Source organism: Centroberyx gerrardi, chromosome 9 (assembly GCF_048128805.1).
Source record: "Centroberyx gerrardi isolate f3 chromosome 9, fCenGer3.hap1.cur.20231027, whole genome shotgun sequence".
In the NCBI taxonomy this organism is placed as follows: domain Eukaryota; kingdom Metazoa; phylum Chordata; class Actinopteri; order Beryciformes; family Berycidae; genus Centroberyx; species Centroberyx gerrardi.
Window position 1 is genome coordinate 11,116,146 of NC_136005.1, and position 19,764 is coordinate 11,135,909.

The 19,764-nt window shown below is 42.3% G+C and overlaps 2 protein-coding genes across 4 annotated transcripts in view; both read right to left on the bottom strand.

The window, feature by feature from the left end:
- ttc39a (tetratricopeptide repeat domain 39A) overlaps positions 1-2,276 on the bottom strand; it is a 31,454-nt gene extending 29,178 nt beyond the window's left edge. Inside the window, exons 1-3 of the mRNA XM_071921828.2 lie at positions 2,078-2,276; positions 664-714; positions 358-405 (exon numbers count right to left, since the gene is read on the bottom strand). Of these exons, the coding sequence (XP_071777929.2) occupies positions 358-405; positions 664-714; positions 2,078-2,130 (152 nt within the window). The 5' untranslated portion in view covers positions 2,131-2,276. The remainder of the gene's footprint in view (positions 1-357; positions 406-663; positions 715-2,077) is intronic.
- A 717-nt stretch (positions 2,277-2,993) lies between these two features.
- Positions 2,994-19,764, bottom strand: part of eps15 (epidermal growth factor receptor pathway substrate 15) — a 28,056-nt gene continuing 11,285 nt past the window's right edge. Inside the window, exons 13-25 of one of the 3 annotated variants that reach the window (XM_071921771.2) lie at positions 17,831-17,903; positions 16,238-16,399; positions 14,684-14,881; positions 13,934-14,359; positions 13,434-13,514; positions 12,858-12,993; positions 12,518-12,562; positions 11,943-12,343; positions 11,394-11,463; positions 11,165-11,235; positions 10,226-10,361; positions 9,697-9,905; positions 2,994-5,939 (exon numbers count right to left, since the gene is read on the bottom strand). In XM_071921771.2, coding sequence (XP_071777872.2) covers positions 5,799-5,939; positions 9,697-9,905; positions 10,226-10,361; positions 11,165-11,235; positions 11,394-11,463; positions 11,943-12,343; positions 12,518-12,562; positions 12,858-12,993; positions 13,434-13,514; positions 13,934-14,359; positions 14,684-14,881; positions 16,238-16,399; positions 17,831-17,903 — 2,149 coding nt within the window. In that variant the 3' untranslated portion in view covers positions 2,994-5,798. Of the gene's footprint in view, positions 5,940-9,696; positions 9,906-10,225; positions 10,362-11,164; positions 11,236-11,393; positions 11,464-11,942; positions 12,344-12,517; positions 12,563-12,857; positions 12,997-13,433; positions 13,515-13,933; positions 14,360-14,683; positions 14,882-16,237; positions 16,400-17,830; positions 17,904-19,764 lie in introns of all 3 variants that reach the window. The other 2 variants (XM_071921770.2, XM_071921772.2) reach the window with 2 other exon arrangements.

Sequence of the window (19,764 nt, forward strand, 5' to 3'; positions counted from 1 at the left end):
TCATTATAGTGAGGAATTTTCTCTAGACATTAACTTGACAATACCATGAAAAGGCCTGTGAAATCAAACTGAAATTGAAACTGCTACTAAGAACAGTTTTCACAAATAAGGTGTTTCACTCCAAAAAGTACCTTAAATTCCTTGGTGAATATTTCAAAAACACAGATGATTCTGTCCTCAACAATTGTTGATTCAAAACTTTAATATTAACCCAGAATATGCTTTTCTTTGATGCTAACAATCATTTTGTTCGAAAAGGCATCTTTTTCTTTTTAAATGTCAATCTCATTTTGGAAAGAAACTCCTCAAACACTGATTGTAAAGTCCTTGACTTGTATTCAGATTAAAGACACTCACTTGAAATCTGTGATGATGGGATCCAGTTCTGGACTGATGACTGACAATCTGGGAAGAGAAAAAAAAAGTCAGTTCAAGTATGACTCAGCATGTCTGTAGGAGTTACTATGCTAACAACAGGTGAAGAAGTTCAAATTTGTTATTATAGTGAGTATTGCCACTATATAACATGACTATAAGCCTTCATGTATTATCAAACGCCACATACTTTCAACAGGATCTACTGTTCTTTTGGTCACATCACTCCACACTGCTGATTGTTTGTGACTGTTAGTCTAAATGTTGGTGTGCAGTATGTGGACCTACCGGCTCGGGGAGTTGGGGCTGTCAGGGATTTCTTCTTCCTGCACGGCATCCCTGAGGAGAGGTCAGAGGTCAACTTAGAGAGAATATCAGAATGGATCTCACGTAGGTGTGGTGAGAGCGTTAGCCAGGATACTAGAAACCCAGACCTGGAGGTGCTGAGTAAGAAGAGGCGTGATGTCGAGGGATTATTAAAAGAAAGTGGAGTCATTAAAATGTAAATAGAAATAACTGCAGGCAATCGTGAAAAATTTATTCATTAAACTGAATGGGCACAAGGCTCCATCTCTATATTTATGGCACACAAAGTAATTGGTTTAAACTAAGGGATGATACTTGACTCAGAGGGAGAAGCATGTTAATGAATATTCCCTAAATAAGATCTCAGCTGTATAATAGGGTTTGACTGATATGGGTTTTTGAAGGCTGATACCAATATTTTTGGATTGACGTTGCTGATAGCTGATATTTTGTGTTGATTATTTGTGCTGTATATTTAAATTTGTCCATTTTCATGCAAAAAAATAAATCCTAAAGACACTAAAACTCTCCATTGAAACTCATACTAATGATTAGGCTGGTTAGTATAATCATATCCTCTCTCCATCATATCAGCAGTGGGCAATATTGGAGTTTTTTATTGAAAGGCCAATATTAGCCTGATATATCGGTCTAACCCTGCTGTATGCTACATCATGAGCCTGCTAGACTACAGTATGGATGTAATGTCGTCTAACAGGCTACAGTTCAGGAACACCAGTGTCAATAGAATTTCCTGCCACATATTCATCTGAGAGATTCAGTAAAGTCTTATAGTTTACACTAGCAAAGGAATAGGAGATTAAAGAAAGACACAACTGTATATTTTATAAAGGCAGGTGAGAGGATAATCCTAATCTACACCATTTGTCCATTTGCTCAGTGTTGGCCCACATTAGACGGATGTTGTCAATGGATTGATTATGTAAGTTTCCACTTCCCTGTCAAACATAGGCAACTTTCTTCCTGTGTGAATGAGGGCTACTGAAATCACACTAATGTTTTATTCTTTGGCAGTTGGCACAGTGAGATAATGTATAGGAATTACTATATAGGTATATGTGATATAGGAATGACTTTTCTGATCAGTATCTCTCTCCACCTACAGTAGAGAAAGACAACAGTAATCTTCTTGGATCAAACCTGTGGTCTGAAGTGGATCTATTTATCTGAGGATCCTCTGTCCTACACAACAATCTGAGCCTGGTGAACAGATTATTATTATTATTATCTGCGGACAGTGCAGACACTGCGCCACCAGCACAACTACTATACTGATGAAGTGCGATTATATTGTCATTATCAGCCGTATAATGAAAAAAGCCTATTGAAAACCTGTAACGCTTCTATCAGTTTTCCAGTAACTTGCTCTACTCACGCTTTGCTGTCATTTTTCTTCACGCTTCGTCTCCAGTTGGTGATAAAACTCATTCCACAGCGCTGGGATGAAGAGAAAGAGCAGAATATCCCAGACAGAGTAGGCAGGTTGAGCCTTTATAAAGCGGGCATGGATCTGGACGGTGGGGCTGCGGACAGGTGAGGAGCAGGTTGACCGGACAGAAATGAAAGTGGGGAAGTGTTGTTCTGAGCGGGGAGGCGGAGACGCGACTGTCTTCCTCCTTCCCGAGGTGGAAAGGTGCGGAGCGCCTCATCTCCATAATAATGAGTTTCCTATTTAAATACATTGGAATGTGGCTTCTGAAGGTCCTGGCTTCATGGTCTTAAAGCACTCCATGTTAACGTATGGGTGCAGCGCAAGGTCACAGCCGGTTTATGGGTCTCAAACATCCCCTTAATGCAAACAAAAAAATAAAAAGAAAAGAAAAGAAAAAAATAAATAAATCACTGTCCAAATGTAGGTATACAAGTTTTAGCATTAATATTAATTTTATTGTTATATTTATTATTATTATGAAAGGCTGTATAATTGTAGTCATTTTTAACTTCTTTTGTCATTTTAACAAAATAATTCAACATTCAATTGATAAGTGTACCTGGAAATAGGAAATATATTTGATAATACAGGGAGTATTAATAATGTATATAAAATTGTATACCTATTTTTGAAACGAGCTGTATTTTGGCAACTTGTGTGTATTTTTAAACAGATTTCTTGACATGTGGACATTTTTTTGTGTATTTTTAAGCAGATTTCCTGATTGTATGCTGATGTCAGGAGAACTTTCTGATTGATCTGTAAAAGAGAAAAAGAATAATCTGTGCAGGTTGTTGAAGAGTAACAATAACAGCATACTTAACTCAATCACAATAAAAAAAAAACACAAGCAACAAAAAACTGTTTTATATTTATTCTGTTGTCAATTAAATGCATAACATATTCTGACCAAACCTCCCAATAATGATTCTTCTTACACGTTAGAAAATACAAAATAAAATACAATTAGCTAGATTTTTAAAAAGCCATTATGGGTAAGCCTAGAAACATAAGTGGTTCTTGATTTGTAAAATAGAGTCTATACAAATGACATGATAGTGTCCGGTGGCTTTTCAGTACAAGAGAATGGCGTTGAGACCAAAAACTCCAGTATGAAAGAGACTCAGAAGAAGAACAGACGACTCCTGCTCTCTAGTATTTACAATAAAGGTGATCTGTGTGAATGACTGACATCAGTAGGAAGTGCTGAACTGACCACACTGACAGTTATACCAGTTAAACATGAAGACATGACATGACAGGATGATGCTAGATCTAAACAAGCTGGATAAAAAACAAAAAAGTTAGGATAGATGTCCAAAACATTGTGCATTGTTTGGTCAGAGAATTAGTTGAGAAAGTGAAAACAAAAGCCTCCTTCCCTAGTCAAAAACCTTCTGTCACAGTTTAGCACTCAGTATTAACTTAGTTTATGTTGTTTTCTGGGAGGAACCCAAAATCTATCAAACAAAAGGAAGGGTCACTGTCTGGTCAACGCTTTGCGGGTGTTAACAAGCCAGTGGACACAGTGCAACAGGAGACTTTACTCCTGTCCCCTCCCTCCCCTCGCTGTCTCTCCTTTACAACACCGCAGGGTTTTGCAAGTTAAATCCCACAGAGCCCGAGGTGGAGGGACAAAACAGCAGAGACACTAATCCTCTTTTTCCTCACTCGTGTAAGACTTTGAAATGCAGTCAACCACTCTGTGAGCAAAACATCCTGGAAAAAATAAAAGTTTTTAAACAAATGCTAATACAAGAAGCAGCAACAATGACAGACTTTGCGATAGGACGTCCCCCTCCCTCCTCTGGTCTGCACCTTTGAACTGGTGTGAAGCTTGCTGAAATGGTTATTTACACAGTAATATCTGACAAACTCTAGGCTTTTCGACCTCAAGTATTTCTGTAAATACGCTTCTCTAATAAAAGAGCAGCATCCAAGTTTGTTGTGTTAAATTTTAGGGGCTTTCTGAACAGTTTAAACAGGGAGAAGCAGGGTGGCGTAGTGAGTTGGGGGACCCATCCTTCAACCAGAGGACCCGGGTTCAAGCAAAAAAGAGAATTTCCCTATGTTGATCAATAAAGTATCACAATGTTATTAATAATATTTTTCATTTAAAGTATGATTAAACAGAAGAGGCAGAGTGGATACAAACCATTTTTCCCCACACACAGCCTTTCCACTTTTACAATCCACTTTCTAGTTCACAACTTATTTGTGTCTTTTAATGTCCAAAGTTAATATCTTATTCTGTACAAGACAATCAAAAGGCAACATTCTTCACTTCAAAACTTAAGCCATACTGTGTTCAGTTAGTATTAGCATTACCTCAGCTGTTGTGGTGGGTTTAGGCAGATTCATCATGGGCCGTATTTGTAAAATGTCTCAGAAATTGCCCAAAATTGAAGAATTTCATTTTAAAAAGAGACAGCAAATCATCATACTTTTTAAAAGATGGTAACCCAGATCTTTGGTTGACAAAATAACTGGACCCTCTATATTTTAGAGATACTGAATGCTGAACTTAAGTCTTTTTCAAAAATAGTTATATAGCATTTTTGAATGAAACTCAATTATAAATGAGGAATTTGAAGAATGAACTGAGCAACCCGCTGTAGTGTGCCCTGAAATATAATGCAGAAAATTATGTGTACTCATTACATGTACTGAATGTAGTTTCATTCCTTTCAATATGCCAGACATAAACTCTATCACAGATAGTACTTACACTGGGGCAAGAAAGCAAGACATTAATGCTATCAAGAAGGAAATTAAAGTATCAACAGGTTAAGTAGGAGTCACTGTGCTTATGACAGATTTGTTCCTTTGTAGTATAAATTTGCACAAGAGTTTCACATCTCAGAGGACTAGTAGCTTCCAGTTAAACAACATCTAGACACGTTGAACACTATGACCCTGTCCGAGGAAAACAAAAAAAATGCCATAGCCCCATTACCACCTTACTGGACTGGACTATGCTCATGGGAACTAAAATTGGTAGATATAAGTAGGTGGTCGCTCAATTCCAAAGGGATTGACTTAAATCAGAAACTTCATAATACTTCCTCTTTCCTACACAATCCTTTCATATACAGTTGGAAGCTAGTGGCTAAAAAGTAAAGTATCATCTAGGATTTAGTATAAAGGGAGTCGGGTTGGGATGTAGTGAGTATGGTTAGTGGATAAGAGGATGATTCCTGACAGGGCTGATCCAAACTAGTTTTGAGTGGGTGTTTAAATAAGTTATGATCTGGAGATATAATGCGACATTGGTAACCTGATGTGGAAATCAAGGGAACATGACAATCTTAACACTTGACAATCTCTAAATCCATATTCACTGCATACCAAATTCAACAAACAGTCCTCTTTACGTCCACGCCATCTTGATCCGCTCCTCCAACCTGCATCAAGCCAGACAGAGACCAACAGGATGGACTAACATGATACTGCAATGCCAATGAGTCGTAAAACAGTCTGAGGAGAAGGTGTCGAAACAATCAGAGATGGGTTTTGTCTAAGAAAGTCTCTTCATGGGGTCAGCAGGCGCTGCTGAATCAGTCCTATACAGTCCCCACTTTACTTTGGTGCTTGCTGGGCCAGACCGGGCCAGGCTGTGCCGTGCCGTGCCGTGCCGGGCCACGAGGGGAGCGGGAGTCGCTCCTCAGGACAGTTCAGACTTGCTGAGGGCGATGGCCAGCTCCAGGTCCTCTTGTTCCTGCTGGGTGAGCCTGGCAAGACGCTCCTTTTCCTCTCGCTCGCTCTCTCGCTTTGCCCACTCTATCATGTCTTCCTCTGTTGGATACTGCTCCATAAACACACAACACACACACACACACGCGCGCCATGACAGTGCACACGTGCAAAGAAACATGACGAGAAAGTACAGACACACAAACACAAACAGACACACACACACACACTTCTTTAAGCGATTCTCAGAGATGAAAACCTGTTCTCAGAGCTGGCTGACGGCTTCCACTGTGTGTATAATTAACATCCATGGTTATAGCAGTAATACCTGAGAGGGCGTTCTTTACTGTGAAGATGGGTAAAACAGTGATGTAATAGGTATGAAGTGCACTCTACCATCAGCATCACTAAAGTAGCCACAGTCACAGTAAAGGGCGTCCTTAAGTGTATCGTGGCTTTTACACAACAGTTACCGACACATGTACTGTCTGAAAAGTGAAGTTCCTTCTTTATGAGGATAATAAAGAATCTAGAATAGACTTTATAAGCTTCCATGGAGGATCTATGGGGTTTCAGATCTTACAACACCTGGATTGACATTCAATTTGGATTAAAATATCGAGAGCTTGTTGACAATGGCATGCACCTCAGCTAAGCTCTGGACTGAAATGCTGTAAAAGTTAAAAAAAAATCCATGAAATTGAGTTTCAGCGACACCGCCCCCCCACTCCCATCCCACCTCAGAAACCAGGCATGATATGTTCACGTGCTGAAAATAACAACATGATCATGTGCTTAAAAAAAAAAAGCCATCCAAATTGTTTTTACTGGATCAAAGATGCCCATGGAAAAATCAGTCACTATCCCCCAGGCTAGTGTCATAATGTATTTTGTGAGGGCAAAAATAAATGGGAGAAAAGCATGAAAGCTGGAATCTCGATTGAGGAATAAATGGGAAGTTGTGTGACCAAAGAAACGGAAATCTTGCCAATAAACAATGAAAAACCCCATCCCTGTTTGTAGGTGGGAGGCGGAGGCAGGGAGCGTTCAGATACACAGTACACAGGTCGGGTCAGTTAACAATCACCACAGACAGGACATGCACTGTCATCAGGTACATTATTCTCAGTGAATGAGAGACAGAAGCACCACAGGTCATCCAGTGTGTATCCACCCATGCAAAGGAAAGTGAGCAGCGGTGGTATGAAATTAAATAGCGGATATTTTAAGAGTTTAGTGTGAAGTAGTGCAGAACATGCATGATTAGAACATAAGAGAAAGAAGATATACCAGGTTTACAGAACATGCATTTATCCAAATAGGAGGAGTCATTTTCTATCAAGTTTACATCAAATTCCATTGCTGCTCTCAAACCTGAATCGAATCAGACCTCAACAAAGTACTTTAAAGAAAATCCTGCGTATATTTGTTGTCTGGTATCTATACCTTCTTGTGTATTTATTGCAGTGCTTTGATGGGATTCTATCAAAACATACAAAACTGAGGCATTTGCTGATGGAAATGTCATGGATGCACATAGAAGCCAGAGATGGTGCCCTTCATTCAACTCTTTATTCAACTTCTTTTGACAGAGGAGAGAAGAAGGGAGGTGTAAAGACACAGAGAGAGAGAGAGAGAGAGAGAGAGAGAGAGAGAGAGAGAGAGAGAGAGAGAGAGAGAGAGAGAGAGAGAGAGAGAGAGAGACAGATAGAAAGAGAGAGAGAGGGGGAGAGAGAGAGAGAGAAAGAGAGAGAGAGAGAGAGAGAGAGAGAATACAGGCAGTCCGTTTCTCCACAACGCAGTGCTGACCAGACAAGGGCCGAGATAGGAATGAATTGATGAATGAATGACTAAATGGATGGATGGATAGATGGATGCATGGGTAAACAGATATGTGGAGGGAAAAAAAATAAATAAATAGTGATTCCAGGAGTGGCGGAGACAGTGGTAGGAGTCAATGGGAGCCAGCCAATCAAACACAGGACACGGTTAGTGCGTGCAGCTCGGGGTTCAGAGTCAGACGGACATGCGGGATGCAGTCAGGTGAAGGGGGGAGGGGCTAAATCAAACCTCCTTCCTGTCTTATGATAACGATGTCATCCATCCCAAATCCACAGCTTGATACTACAATTCTATGCACTGTTATGAAGGGAAGATCTGAGAGGATTTTACCGGTATTGGCAAATTTAATTTGACATATTCACAACGGTTCAGCCAATTTACAATGACCCAGTTTGTTCTCTTTCTCCATAAATTCCCTAGAGTTCTTTACTTGCTTGGTTGCTTCCTGGAAACTTTGGCAGCTCACATAAAATACACTCACTATGGCTGTTTACAGCTTTGATGTTAGAAATATTTCTAATCGCACAGATCGAAGAGAAAAGACCGGGCATTGTAATTCCTCGGTCCCTCTCCATGAAATCAATGTGACTATTAGAGCAACCAGATTTCCCCATGAGATGAGATTATCTAATGTCCCAGTATTTCTTTAAAAAAAAAAGTGTAGTTAGGTTGCTAACACACAGTTGTCATTAAAGAGAGCACTTGGCACTTCTTCTTTTGGTGCAATTCTTTTGCTGACTTTGGCTTTAAACTGGAACGCTGTGTTGGGGAAGCAGCTTGTTCCCTGGAACATTTTTCATCAATGACTGAGTTTTGTAAAACAATGCTAGCTTCATGAAACGGCTCATCTGCAGGCGGATACGGCCTGACATGGGATCTCCCTCATGCACTGCTCTGCCTGCGACCTATTAACCCACTGTGAATCAATGTCAAGTCAGAAGTCCTTCAAGTCACTCAGCCAAGTCAGCAGACTCGGGATAGCTAATTTACACCAATGGCACACCTGAGATTAACCTGAGACTCAATTTTACTGTAAAATGGTACAAAAAATGGTAAAGAAAGGTCTTCCCTCTTTCCTCAGGATGCACGATGACTAGATACACGTTACAATATAAAGAGTAAATTAAATCTTTTTGGGGAAATAATCGTTACAATATTTGAGGGTCCCATCTGTAAAACCAAGTACTTAGATTCCCTACTATCCTTCAAACAGTAATTCAATTTCACTACCGATGGTTTTTTAAACGTTAGACATCTAATTTTGGAAAGAGACTCTTCTTATGTACACCTATTCTGCAATGAATGATCTCCACAAGTGCATAGGATGTAATATCAGTGTGTTGAGTTGTGATGGCTGACACCAACCAATAGCAAGCAGCCTCTCATCTCTCCATTCACTGCCAACCATTAAGAGGGATTCAATGTCACAAAGATAGTAATTGAGTGTATTTAAGTCGTACGGTAGCTTGTGTCTGCAACTAGGAAGATGTTGCATGTAAAAGTTAATATATTAATTTATCTATAATTGCTATAATGACATTGTACATTTCTTTATAAAGCAAGGCAGTGCAACTTCAATCATAGGACTCAACTCAAGTGCAATTCCAAAATAAATCAGTAACATAAAATAAGTACAGGTATAAATAATCTTTACATAAAGCAATATCCCATTCACGCTAAAGATCTAAGATATACACAAGCAGCAGGTAGGATGCAAGAAAAACAAATACAAAAATAGAAGATTAAATAGCTTAAGTCACCTTAGTCATCAAATAAACATAAATGTGACATCAAGCACCTATGCTGTGTTGGCACTTAAGTTATGTTAATTAGTTAAATTTCTAAAAGTTTTACTGGCAGTGGATGGAGTGATTCACAAAGCTGGCCTTATTTGCTAGGTGGGTGTGGCTTATTTGGACAAGTGGATGTGATTTATGAGCAAAAAAAATCAAATAAAATAAGAGAGGAGGGCGTGACTACTGAGAGTCAGGTGGAGGCGAGGGAGAGGGCGAGAGGGAGGTGCTCACTTTGTCAAAGCTGGCAAATCGGTCAGCTTCCCGTGCGTTGTGGCGAGGAGGGGAGGAGGGGGCGAAGGGGTCGGCTGAGGGATCCTTGGCAGGTAGGGAGGAGGAGGAGGAGGAGGAGGAGGAGAAGTCTCCCGAAGTCTGGGGGAGGAAGTGCCCTCGTCGGTGGAAGGAGTCGGAGGACTCCGTTCTGGAGATGGAGGATCTCTTACCTGGACGGACGAGGCACAGACAGGCAGACGGGCGTCAACAGGCACCGAGACAGACGCATTAAAACGACACACAAAAATGAAAGGCACACACAGGTGGGAAAACACACAGGAGGTCTGATCTGTCTTTTTATAAATATTAAACATTGTACTATTGTGCTGGGAATCACTGGTAAGTTTACTTCAAATAATGAACGCACTCCAGCAGCGATAATAGAAATTTTCGAGCTTACTGATACCATCCTTAAATGACTGATACCAATACTGCAGTCGAGGTGACGTGTGTCTTTTCCATAGTTAGTTAGAGCAGTGCCGATACTGACCTGGAGGTGGAGGGGGAGGTCGAGTTGGTGTGCCCGTTTTCGGGGGCAGGGCTGGGGGAACGTCAGGGCTCGCAGACTGGCTATCGTCCTGGAACAGGTTCTTGTTGTTGGTGCCAAACGGGTCAGCACCATTGGACTGGAACAGAAGGATCACAGCAACTCAAATATGTGACATGTCTGTTAAAAATGTGCTGCCTGAGGGGAGGTGGTGTCAGAGAAGTTGTGAGCATGTGCCATTTGGTGAAGACGTGAATCCAAAGTACCTTACAGTACCATTAGTGTGTACAGTTTTATATGACGGAGCAGGAACAGCCCACACACAGATTTAAGTATTGTACTGCACACTTAAAGGCTTCAGACCAGTTTCATTGAATATGATTTCTCACAGAACATATTATGATGTGAGAGTGACAATATGCATCATGAAGTTTAAAAATGTACAAAATGTGCAAGCCATAACCTGCTAAAACTGATTACACCATTAATCTCTCATATTTGAGGGCAACAAGGTTCGAATAAACTTGTGCTATCACACACACCTTTGTTTTGATTTCCGATAATTTCTGACATTGCAAACTAATTACTGTGGTGTGTAATGTAATTCCACCCCCAACCGTTTCATCAGTTTCCTGGCCAAACCACAACATAATCACTAACTTGGCACTGAGTGGAGGTGTGTGTTTTGTTGTTGTAGTGGTACGCACTGCCATGGCGTTCACCGTGTTAGGACAACCTCTACTTCCACTGTCTCAGATTGCCCGTCATTATTGATGAGTTGGCAGTCAGTTCTCCCTAGATGAACTCATGTTACACTCTCCGTCTGTCTCTCTCTGTCTATCTGTCAGTCTCACACACATACCAAGTGTCACTGCCTCCCTATTTCAGCACCATGTACCTCAAGCACAGGATGTGATCTATACAATTGGATCTGAAAATTACCTTTGACAAGGCACTGAAATCAGCAAAGCCCCCTCCAAATGATTCGTTACCAAAAACAGCAGCAAATGGATCTGAAAGACACATGAGCACAAAGTATGTAGATGAGATTAAGTAATTTACATCTCTCACACACACACAGTAAATATAAGGCACTTTATATTTTTTTAGACATTTTAACAGCTGCAATGCCATCTTTCTCCAGAGGGTGGCGCCATGCCACAAGTCATACCTGGGTCTGAGCCAGCGCTCACTGTCGTACCTCCTGGAGCGAACGGATCATTGGTTGCTGTGGTGTCCTTCTAAGAACAACACAAAACAAAACATGTTTGGCATATTGTAGTAATCCTGTTCTGTATTAAACTAAGAGTGGACATGCATATTGTCAAACTTAATGTGAAACACAAGTCATGTAATACAACACAAGAAATTAAAACACTCATTCACATTTTTTGGGTGAAACTACACAATGGTATATGATGATGGTATTTCCCTTATTTCAACTGCATTGTTTTCCAACTCTGCCTTGACTAGATATCACCAAATAATGAAGTCATAAATAATTTTATGACTGCATCAAAATGAAACTTACTATTGAAAACAAACCCGCAGAACATGGTAAGAAAATAAGGCCTCTAATTACTGTATTTAAGTTATTTTAATACTTTGTAAGGCCTTAATTTAGATGATTTAAGACTTTGTCAGGCTTTTTAAGGATGCGCAGACACCCTGTATGAAATTCGATCACTGTATTGTGACCGGTTGTTGTAGCTCCACTCACCGCTGCCAGATCAGAGCTGGGTGGAGAGCAGTTGAAGGGATCTTCCCCTCCGCTGCCTTGAGAACCAAATGGATCCGCCTCCCCCTGGGCGTTCACTTTGGCTCCAAACGGGTCAGAGTCAGCCATATTGTTCCCTGTGGAGCTGAATGGATCCTTGGCTGCTGAAGCTGTATTGGTAGGTTTGGAGGTGAAGGGGTCCGGACCTGCTGCTGGTGCAGCTGCTGCGTTGTTCAGCTTGGCTCCAAACAGGTCTGGTTCTGCTGCGCCAGCACCGGTACCGAACGGGTCAGCTGAGGTGGTGAACGGGTCCTCTGAGGAAAAGGGGGCGCTGGGGGACTGTTTGAAGAAAGAGTCTGCAGCAAAGGGGTCTGTGCCTTTGAATGGATCTCCGCCAAATGGATCTGATCGAACAAGAACAGTGACAGTGAACCAGACTTCCCTTGTTATAAACTAGTCAGATACTTATGCTTCAAATACATAATGGTAGATTTGTTTGAGATTAGTTTTAGAGTAAAACATAAAAATTAGTTTACCTGTGTGTCACTTCAAGTTAGAGTTAAACTTATAGTACTCACCAGAAACATTTGCTTTTCCAAATGGATCATCTTTGAATGGGTCATCTACAAAGGAAATGCCATTATCAATCTGACTTCACATCATATTATCATATTATCAAGGCTTTGTTAACCAAGCCATGATTTTATTTGAAGAGTGTTCAAGAACATCATTCAATATCTCTAAAATATAGACAATACTGAAAAAAGTGTTAAGCTACCCACAATACTTCAAAACATACAATAATTCATTTTTATTTTGTTCAACAAACCATTTTGTAAGAGCAAGTCACTCTTTTCCAAATGGAGGATACCTCAGTTCGGAGCAAGACATTAGTAAGCTGTGTTTGAGGGGACTCACGATCAGTGAAGGGGTCTGACTGGAAGAAGTCCATCTCAGGCAGGGTGGGGGGGCTGGTCTGGGGCGGTAAGGAAGAGGGGATGGTTTCTGGGGACTCTGAAGACTCCTGTTTGCTCTCTGGGTCTGGTGATGCAGCCTGCTGGACAAAGTGACAAGGCTGCATTGAGTTGCCTGAATGTCAGAGGCGGGCTTTTGACTGGAACATTGCAGGTTTAAATCCCCAAATCAACATTGGGCAGAGGCAAGTTGACACCCTCGCCTCCCTCAATAACTACCACTAAGTTTATGGTAGTTCTGGCTCGCTCTCAGGTTAAATGTGTGAATGTGTCTAACCCTCCCTCACTCTGTGTCTACTCCCCTCTGCTGCTGCTGTAAATAAGAAAGTGTTCTTAGCAAACTTGCCTGGTTAAATAAGAGTTAAATATGAGAAAACAGGAGGCGGCAATGTTCTGACACCAAGTGAAAATGACAAACACTTCTCAAGGATACACAATAACTCTGGGATTTATGAATATAGGGATAAGCCAAAGCTGTTTACTGTCAATGTAATAGAGTTGCACTCAGGGCCATTATTACCTTTGGTGTGCTGGCTTTAGGTGACTCCTCTGCCTCATCTGCCACTTCTGCTGAGATGTCAGCTGTAGGGCTGCTGTGTTCCTGGGGATGAGAAGACATTACAGCAACACAGACCAGCATTACTCACAGAATCTGAGGCATCACACAAGTTTTTGTTTTGCTCAAACATTGTGATCACACCAGATGGATGAATACATCGCATTACAGAGGTTCCTTCACTTTAATTTAGATAATGCATTATAAATTCAGTATGATGCACCATTGCATATTGGATGCTGAAAAAAATGGGAAAATCCTATTTTTGTGTTAGGAAATCACGCTAAACTAAACCGGATATTGTTTACATAATTTTTGGACAAACTTTGTGATGTTTTCACAGCAATATTTTAAAAGTGAAACAAAGCACTACACAGCTCTACTGAGAAGTGATGTTCTAGGCTACATAGTGGCTTCTTTCTAGTCATACAATGACTGACAACTGAAGCAAGTGTATTTATTACCCTAACAATGTTCTCCCGTGGCTTGGTAAAGGTGGACAGACCACTGAGGATCTCAGAGGAGGCTAGACTAGTATAGAGATCATCCAAAGCATCAGACTTTGTCTTTTCCTCCTCTGGAGTCTTAGGACTCTCATCCTCCTTCTCTTCTTCCTCTTCTTCTCTCTCATCCACTCCTTCTGTCTGTTCCTGTTCAGACTGTTCTTTCTGTGGAAGGAAGACAGCAGGTGGTTCTTCCTCCTTCAGCTCTTTAGGATGGTCCTCCTGGAAGAGGTCCTGTTGGAAGAGGTCCTCCTGGCGCAGCTCTGCCGTGGGGCCTGCTGAGCCATTGACCATGACAGGAGAGCTGTCCTCCAGTGCTCTCTTCCAGCTGAGCTGGGCTGTCACTGACCGCTCCTCCACCTGGAGGTCGTTTAGTTTCTGCTGCACCTGAATGGGAGAGGGATGGAGGGAGGGTGAAACAAAGAGAGAGGAGGACAACGACATGGAGAAAGAGAAGAAAGGAACTTGTTAAAACAAAGCGGACAAAACCCACAGGTGAATTTTGAAGCCAATAAGGAAGTGGCAGCAGTAGCAGTTCTTCTAATGTCCGCTAGAGGCCGGCTCCAAAAATACTCCAAGTCACACTCACTACGTCCATCTTTTTTTCTTTTTAACTCTGCAGAGTAAGGAACTCTTATGGGAGACCTAAATACAGGGGTCCTTCAAAGGCTAAGACAAGGGCCACACACACCGTCACACACACACACTGACCTGTGCGACCTGTGTGTAGGAGTCGCGTACAGACTCCTGCAGGGGCGTGAGCTGCTCTTGAGCAGACTGGACCTTCTCCTCCAGCCTCCTGGTCTCCTCCTGCAGGTTGAGCAGCTCCTCTCGTGCCTGGACCAGCTCCTCCTCATACTGGCAAATCCTCTGCTCCTGGTCCTCGTGCTCTGACTGCAGCGATGAGATCTGAGTTGGGGGGAGGCATCCATTAAGCCACCCAAACATGCATGAACAATCTAGTAGAACTCAAGTAGAACTGTGCCTCTGCCTTCTTATGGCAACAACAAACTTATTCTGACTGATGTTGTAGACAATTAGAGGTTTGCAGCTATGTGATATGTGTGTGTGATGTTTGTGTGTGATGTGATTGTTTGTCTAAATATTTGATTTTCTTGCCTGTGTGTATTTGCGTAGTGTACTATTGTGAGTACAGTCTACTAAGTTTCCCGCTTGTAATCAAAAATGATGATGTGCTTCGCCAGTGGTTCATCATTACTGTAATTAGCCTTCCAGTATTGATACGAATGAATCAGAGGAGAATTCTATTTTACTGTGAATGATGAAGAAGCAGTGAGAAGAATTGTCACCCAGCACACACAAAACAGAAGTCTGCTGCCAGATTCAACACCACAATAATAAAAATGGAGGATAATGCACGACATCATGGATCCGATGATGTGCAAGTACATGTGTGAAAGCTGCTATCTGTCGTTGTCCTGTGGCGGTGTTTTACAACACTGGACACCACCGTCATCAGTGCACATGTTCTACACAAACAGCGCTTGAACAAGAACATCAGCTGCTGTGACTTCTTCCTGCAGCTAGATAAGGAGCTGAACTTGAACTACATGACGGCCGGGGACGCTTCATACCCAAGACACTTTCTCTCTCCTTCAAGACACCACACCCAGACCCATTCACATCCCTGTGCACAAAAAACTGATAAAAGACGAGTTCTGACATCAAAACTGAAGTGTTGTTTTTCCTTGCATTTTAAACTATTTCAGCACAAATTAGTCTATTTGATCTTGCTTACATACTTGCATATTTTATTTCCTTGCATTTTTAATATAGTTTTTAATAAATTATCAAAGTCAGATTTGTTGTTTTTTCTGTATATTTTTCATTTACACCCCCAAAATCTATGAGCCTTTCTAGTGTTAAAATATGTCACTCCATTAGCAGATTCTTTGACTTGAGGAGAACAACATTTTAAGACTAAATGCTATACTAAGTGACTGTTAAGATGGATATTGTTTGCTGTGTATACTCGTTTCTGGGCGGGTGCCTATCAGTTGGGTCCAGAGCTGAGTCAAATAGTAGTATTAACGACTTTGTGTTGCAGATGGGTGGGGTTTACCTCATCAGGACAATTCAGATAGTGAATGATAAGTTCCCTTATGTGGCAAACCCATTTGGCACCTAAATAGGCTAAAACAAACAGGAAAAAGGCATTCTCGTGTCTGCTCAGCTGCTATATGTTTGTTAGCTTCTCCTTTAAGAGGCTCTTCCTATACACTATACTAGGAACATTCAACCTACCAGCTGGTTCTCGTGGCTGGTCTGCTGGCGGATGTGAGTCAGCTGCTCCTCCAGGGAGTTCTTCTGCTGGTCCAGCTCCTCCAGGGCCTCCTGGACCTTCTGGCGCTGAGCCTGGAGCTGCTGCAGCTCCCCGCTCTCCCTCGCCACCTCATCCTGCAAGTCCTGCAGACAAAAGCCAAAGGGGTGAGAGCGGGAGAAGTGAGTGTGTGTGTGTGTGTGTGTGTGTCCTTCTACAGAAAAACCGAAGGATGCAAAGAGAGGGAGCAGAAGAGGTAGTGACACAACAGTTACGGTGAATAATGGTATTTCAAGGATATTTCCCCAAATGTGGGTGATTAAGGAAAGGAAAACAAGAGGCCCTTTAATCCTCCAGGTCCCAAGAACGTAGAGGGGTGAGCATGGGTCGGGAGAAGTGAGTTTAGTGTGTGTGTCCCTCTGCGGACAGACTTAGGAATGAAGGGAGAGAGCAGCTGTGGGGAAAGAACGTGCAGCACCTGACTTTAACTTTACAATTCAACATCTAAAGCAGAGACAGCACTGTAACTGTTACGATTACTTTCATTTATATCCAAGAATATTTCCTGCAATGTGGTGGGTGAGGGGAAGGCAAATGAGAGCTGGGATGTCGGGGAAAAAGATAATGTTTTTTGTTAAGGGGGAGAGGTGGGGAGTAAACTATGTTTTTGAGTGAGAAGAGGAGACAGAAAGGTGGATTAGAGACATGGAGAGCAGAAAGGAGGGAGTCTCGGGGCGATGTCTGTGGGGGGGGGGGGGGGGGGGGTGCGGGGGGTGAATCACGACAGCCAAAGCACACTAAGGAAACACCATATAAATAGCCACAAGCACTAAGCCTTGAGGCTACGCTGCAGTGAAGCTAAGAAATTACATCGATGTGAAATTCCCCTGAGACCCGCCATCACACTCTGACGTCAGACACGGCTCCAAAAAGTGGAGTGGACTAGCCCTTTAAGCCGTCTGCTCCCAAAATAGAGCCCATCTATCAGGCTCAGAGCCGGCAGCCAGGCAGACACTCCTACACAAGGACACCAGCATCTCTCTCTCTCTCTCCAAGCATCATTAACTGTGAGTTTGAGCAAGCATCTAAGCCTGCTGGCCTAATAGGTTATTGATCACCTGCTCTATTCATCATGTTAAAATATTCATCACTACAAAACTGAACTGCTTTAGCACCTGCTGTACTTTCCATCTGCTTTGTCTTGTCTGGATTTTTCATTTGAAAGGGACAAGCGGAGAACGCACTGATGCTCTATCAATTATAGCATCCAACACACAGATATATGTCTGTATAGCTGCAGCTATTTTCCAACACCAGTCTCTGGATGGGCTTTGATTAATAGCAAAAACAAGAGAACAGAGAAGCTGTGTTTCCCCTTGATATCCGTACCCTTATCTCCACCGCTCTGTCACTGTGTTTCTGTCTGCCCATAAATATTTCTCTTTCTCCTTCTCTTACCCTCTTCTCCTTTGTCTACTGTACCTAAGGGAACAGGGACAAACTCACAAAGCGGGAACGAGACGTGAACAGCCCTTGACAAAGACAGACGGACAGATGAAGAGACGGCGATGCCTTACCTGCACTTCGCTGGTCCGCTGCTGGATGGCCTCCTCCTTTTCTTTTATCTCCTGCTCCACAGTGCTCTTCTCCCTGGGGGTCCAGCACAACAGACAGGAGTATTTAGTCACCGAGGACAGAGAGGGCAGTCCCAGTGTTCCCAGCCCACCCAGCCCCGGCCAACCTCCTCCACCTCGCCCCTCCACCTCCACCTCCACCTCCACCTCCTCTCCCTGGGCCACCATGATCCCGGCCTGAAACCACAACACCACAACACAGACAGCCGGGCAGACGCCTGCAGCTAGAGCGGAAAGCAAGTGTGTGACGTGAGCTGGAGAGAGGTGGAGAGTGTGTGTGTGTGTGTGTTTGTACGCTTCCAGGCTTCCAGGAGAGTGTGGATGTACAGTAATGTACGCGTGATGAGGGTGCGTGTGTGAGAGGATGAGAGAGAGTGAGCATGTGCTTGCTCAGTCAAATGTGTGGGCGAGGAGGAGTGAGAAGCAGATGGCTGCCTTGAGGAGGGAAGGAGGGAGGGAGTGGAAGGGAGGGAGGGATGGAGGGAGGGAGTGGAAGGGAGGGAGGGATGGAGGGAGGGAGGATGAGGCCAACCTACAACATCTATCATTTGTTTTGTCCGTCTGCCCATCCTCTCTACTTCTACGTCTACAGCCCAGACAGAAGGTAACAGGGGGAGGAGAGAGGAGGGGAGGGGTGGGGAGTAGGACTGCATAATTAGTTGTGTGCAGTAAATAATTACTAATTCTGGATTTTAGTTTTTAGATTTCAGAATGTGTGCTCTACTTGAAGTTGTAGTACAGATGTTGATATAAGATACCAAATGTGCAGCAAAATAATTTTGCTCCTCAAATCATCAACATTAATCATGATTAATATACATGATGACAGTATTCAGCAAAATAATGATCATCTTAGCCATAATCGTGCAGCTCTAGTCGGTAGATAGAGGGTCATTTTACACCATATGCACAGCCTCTTTTTGGATATCCATTTCTTACATGTGTAACCTTCACTTTCAGCTCAAGCAACATCATGAACACAATAAAAAACAATAAATGACCTAAATACACAACACAAAGGGTAACATATAGTCAGTGCTATGTATGGGGTAAATTAGTTCTGTAAAACAATAAATAACACAATACTCCTATCATTAAAGAAAAAAGTAAAAGAAAACCTTTCAGTTCCTAACAGCAAATGTGGATCCAACAATCCTCACTACACATCCTGAGATCCTCAATTTTCCCCAGTGAAGGCATAACTAGATCAATCCTATTATCGAAAAAACAAGTTCTCAATTGGCGTAGAACTGTGCAATTACAGCTAAAATGATAATCCCGATCAAGACATTTGGGAGACAAGTAGATGATGATGTACATGATCTATAAATGACACGCTGAGTGGGAAGAAGTAGTGAAACAGGAGAACCAATACAGCCTCTGTTTAGATAAGATGACGGGAAAAAAAAAACCCAATAGCCATCAAGGTTAGCCTTCACAAAGCACTTATCCTTTGCCATCCCTTTAAATGTCAGCCAAAAATAACACCGTAAAAGTTTCACATCCAGCATCTATATTTGTATTCTCTCCTCCTCTCCCCTCACATCAAAACGCCTCACTCCCTTGGTAGCAGTTACATCTTCCACCAGCAACTCTAAAGCCAACTCAAGCTCAGTATAACTGTCAATCTCTTCTTACCCATCACCATCATCATCAGTATCAGGAACAGAGGGCTGTTGCCACATTTTGAAGCAGCCACAAACACGAATCATCTTAGCAAGCTCTTCTTCCCCTCGATCTGCTGCCTGTCACAACCTCTAATCTCTCTCTCTCTTACTTTCCACTCCTACCCATCTTTCTTACCTCTCCTTTCTACCCCGAACAGCTGTCTTCTACCTGTGTGTGCGTGTCTGTGTGTGTGTGTAGATATATATGAG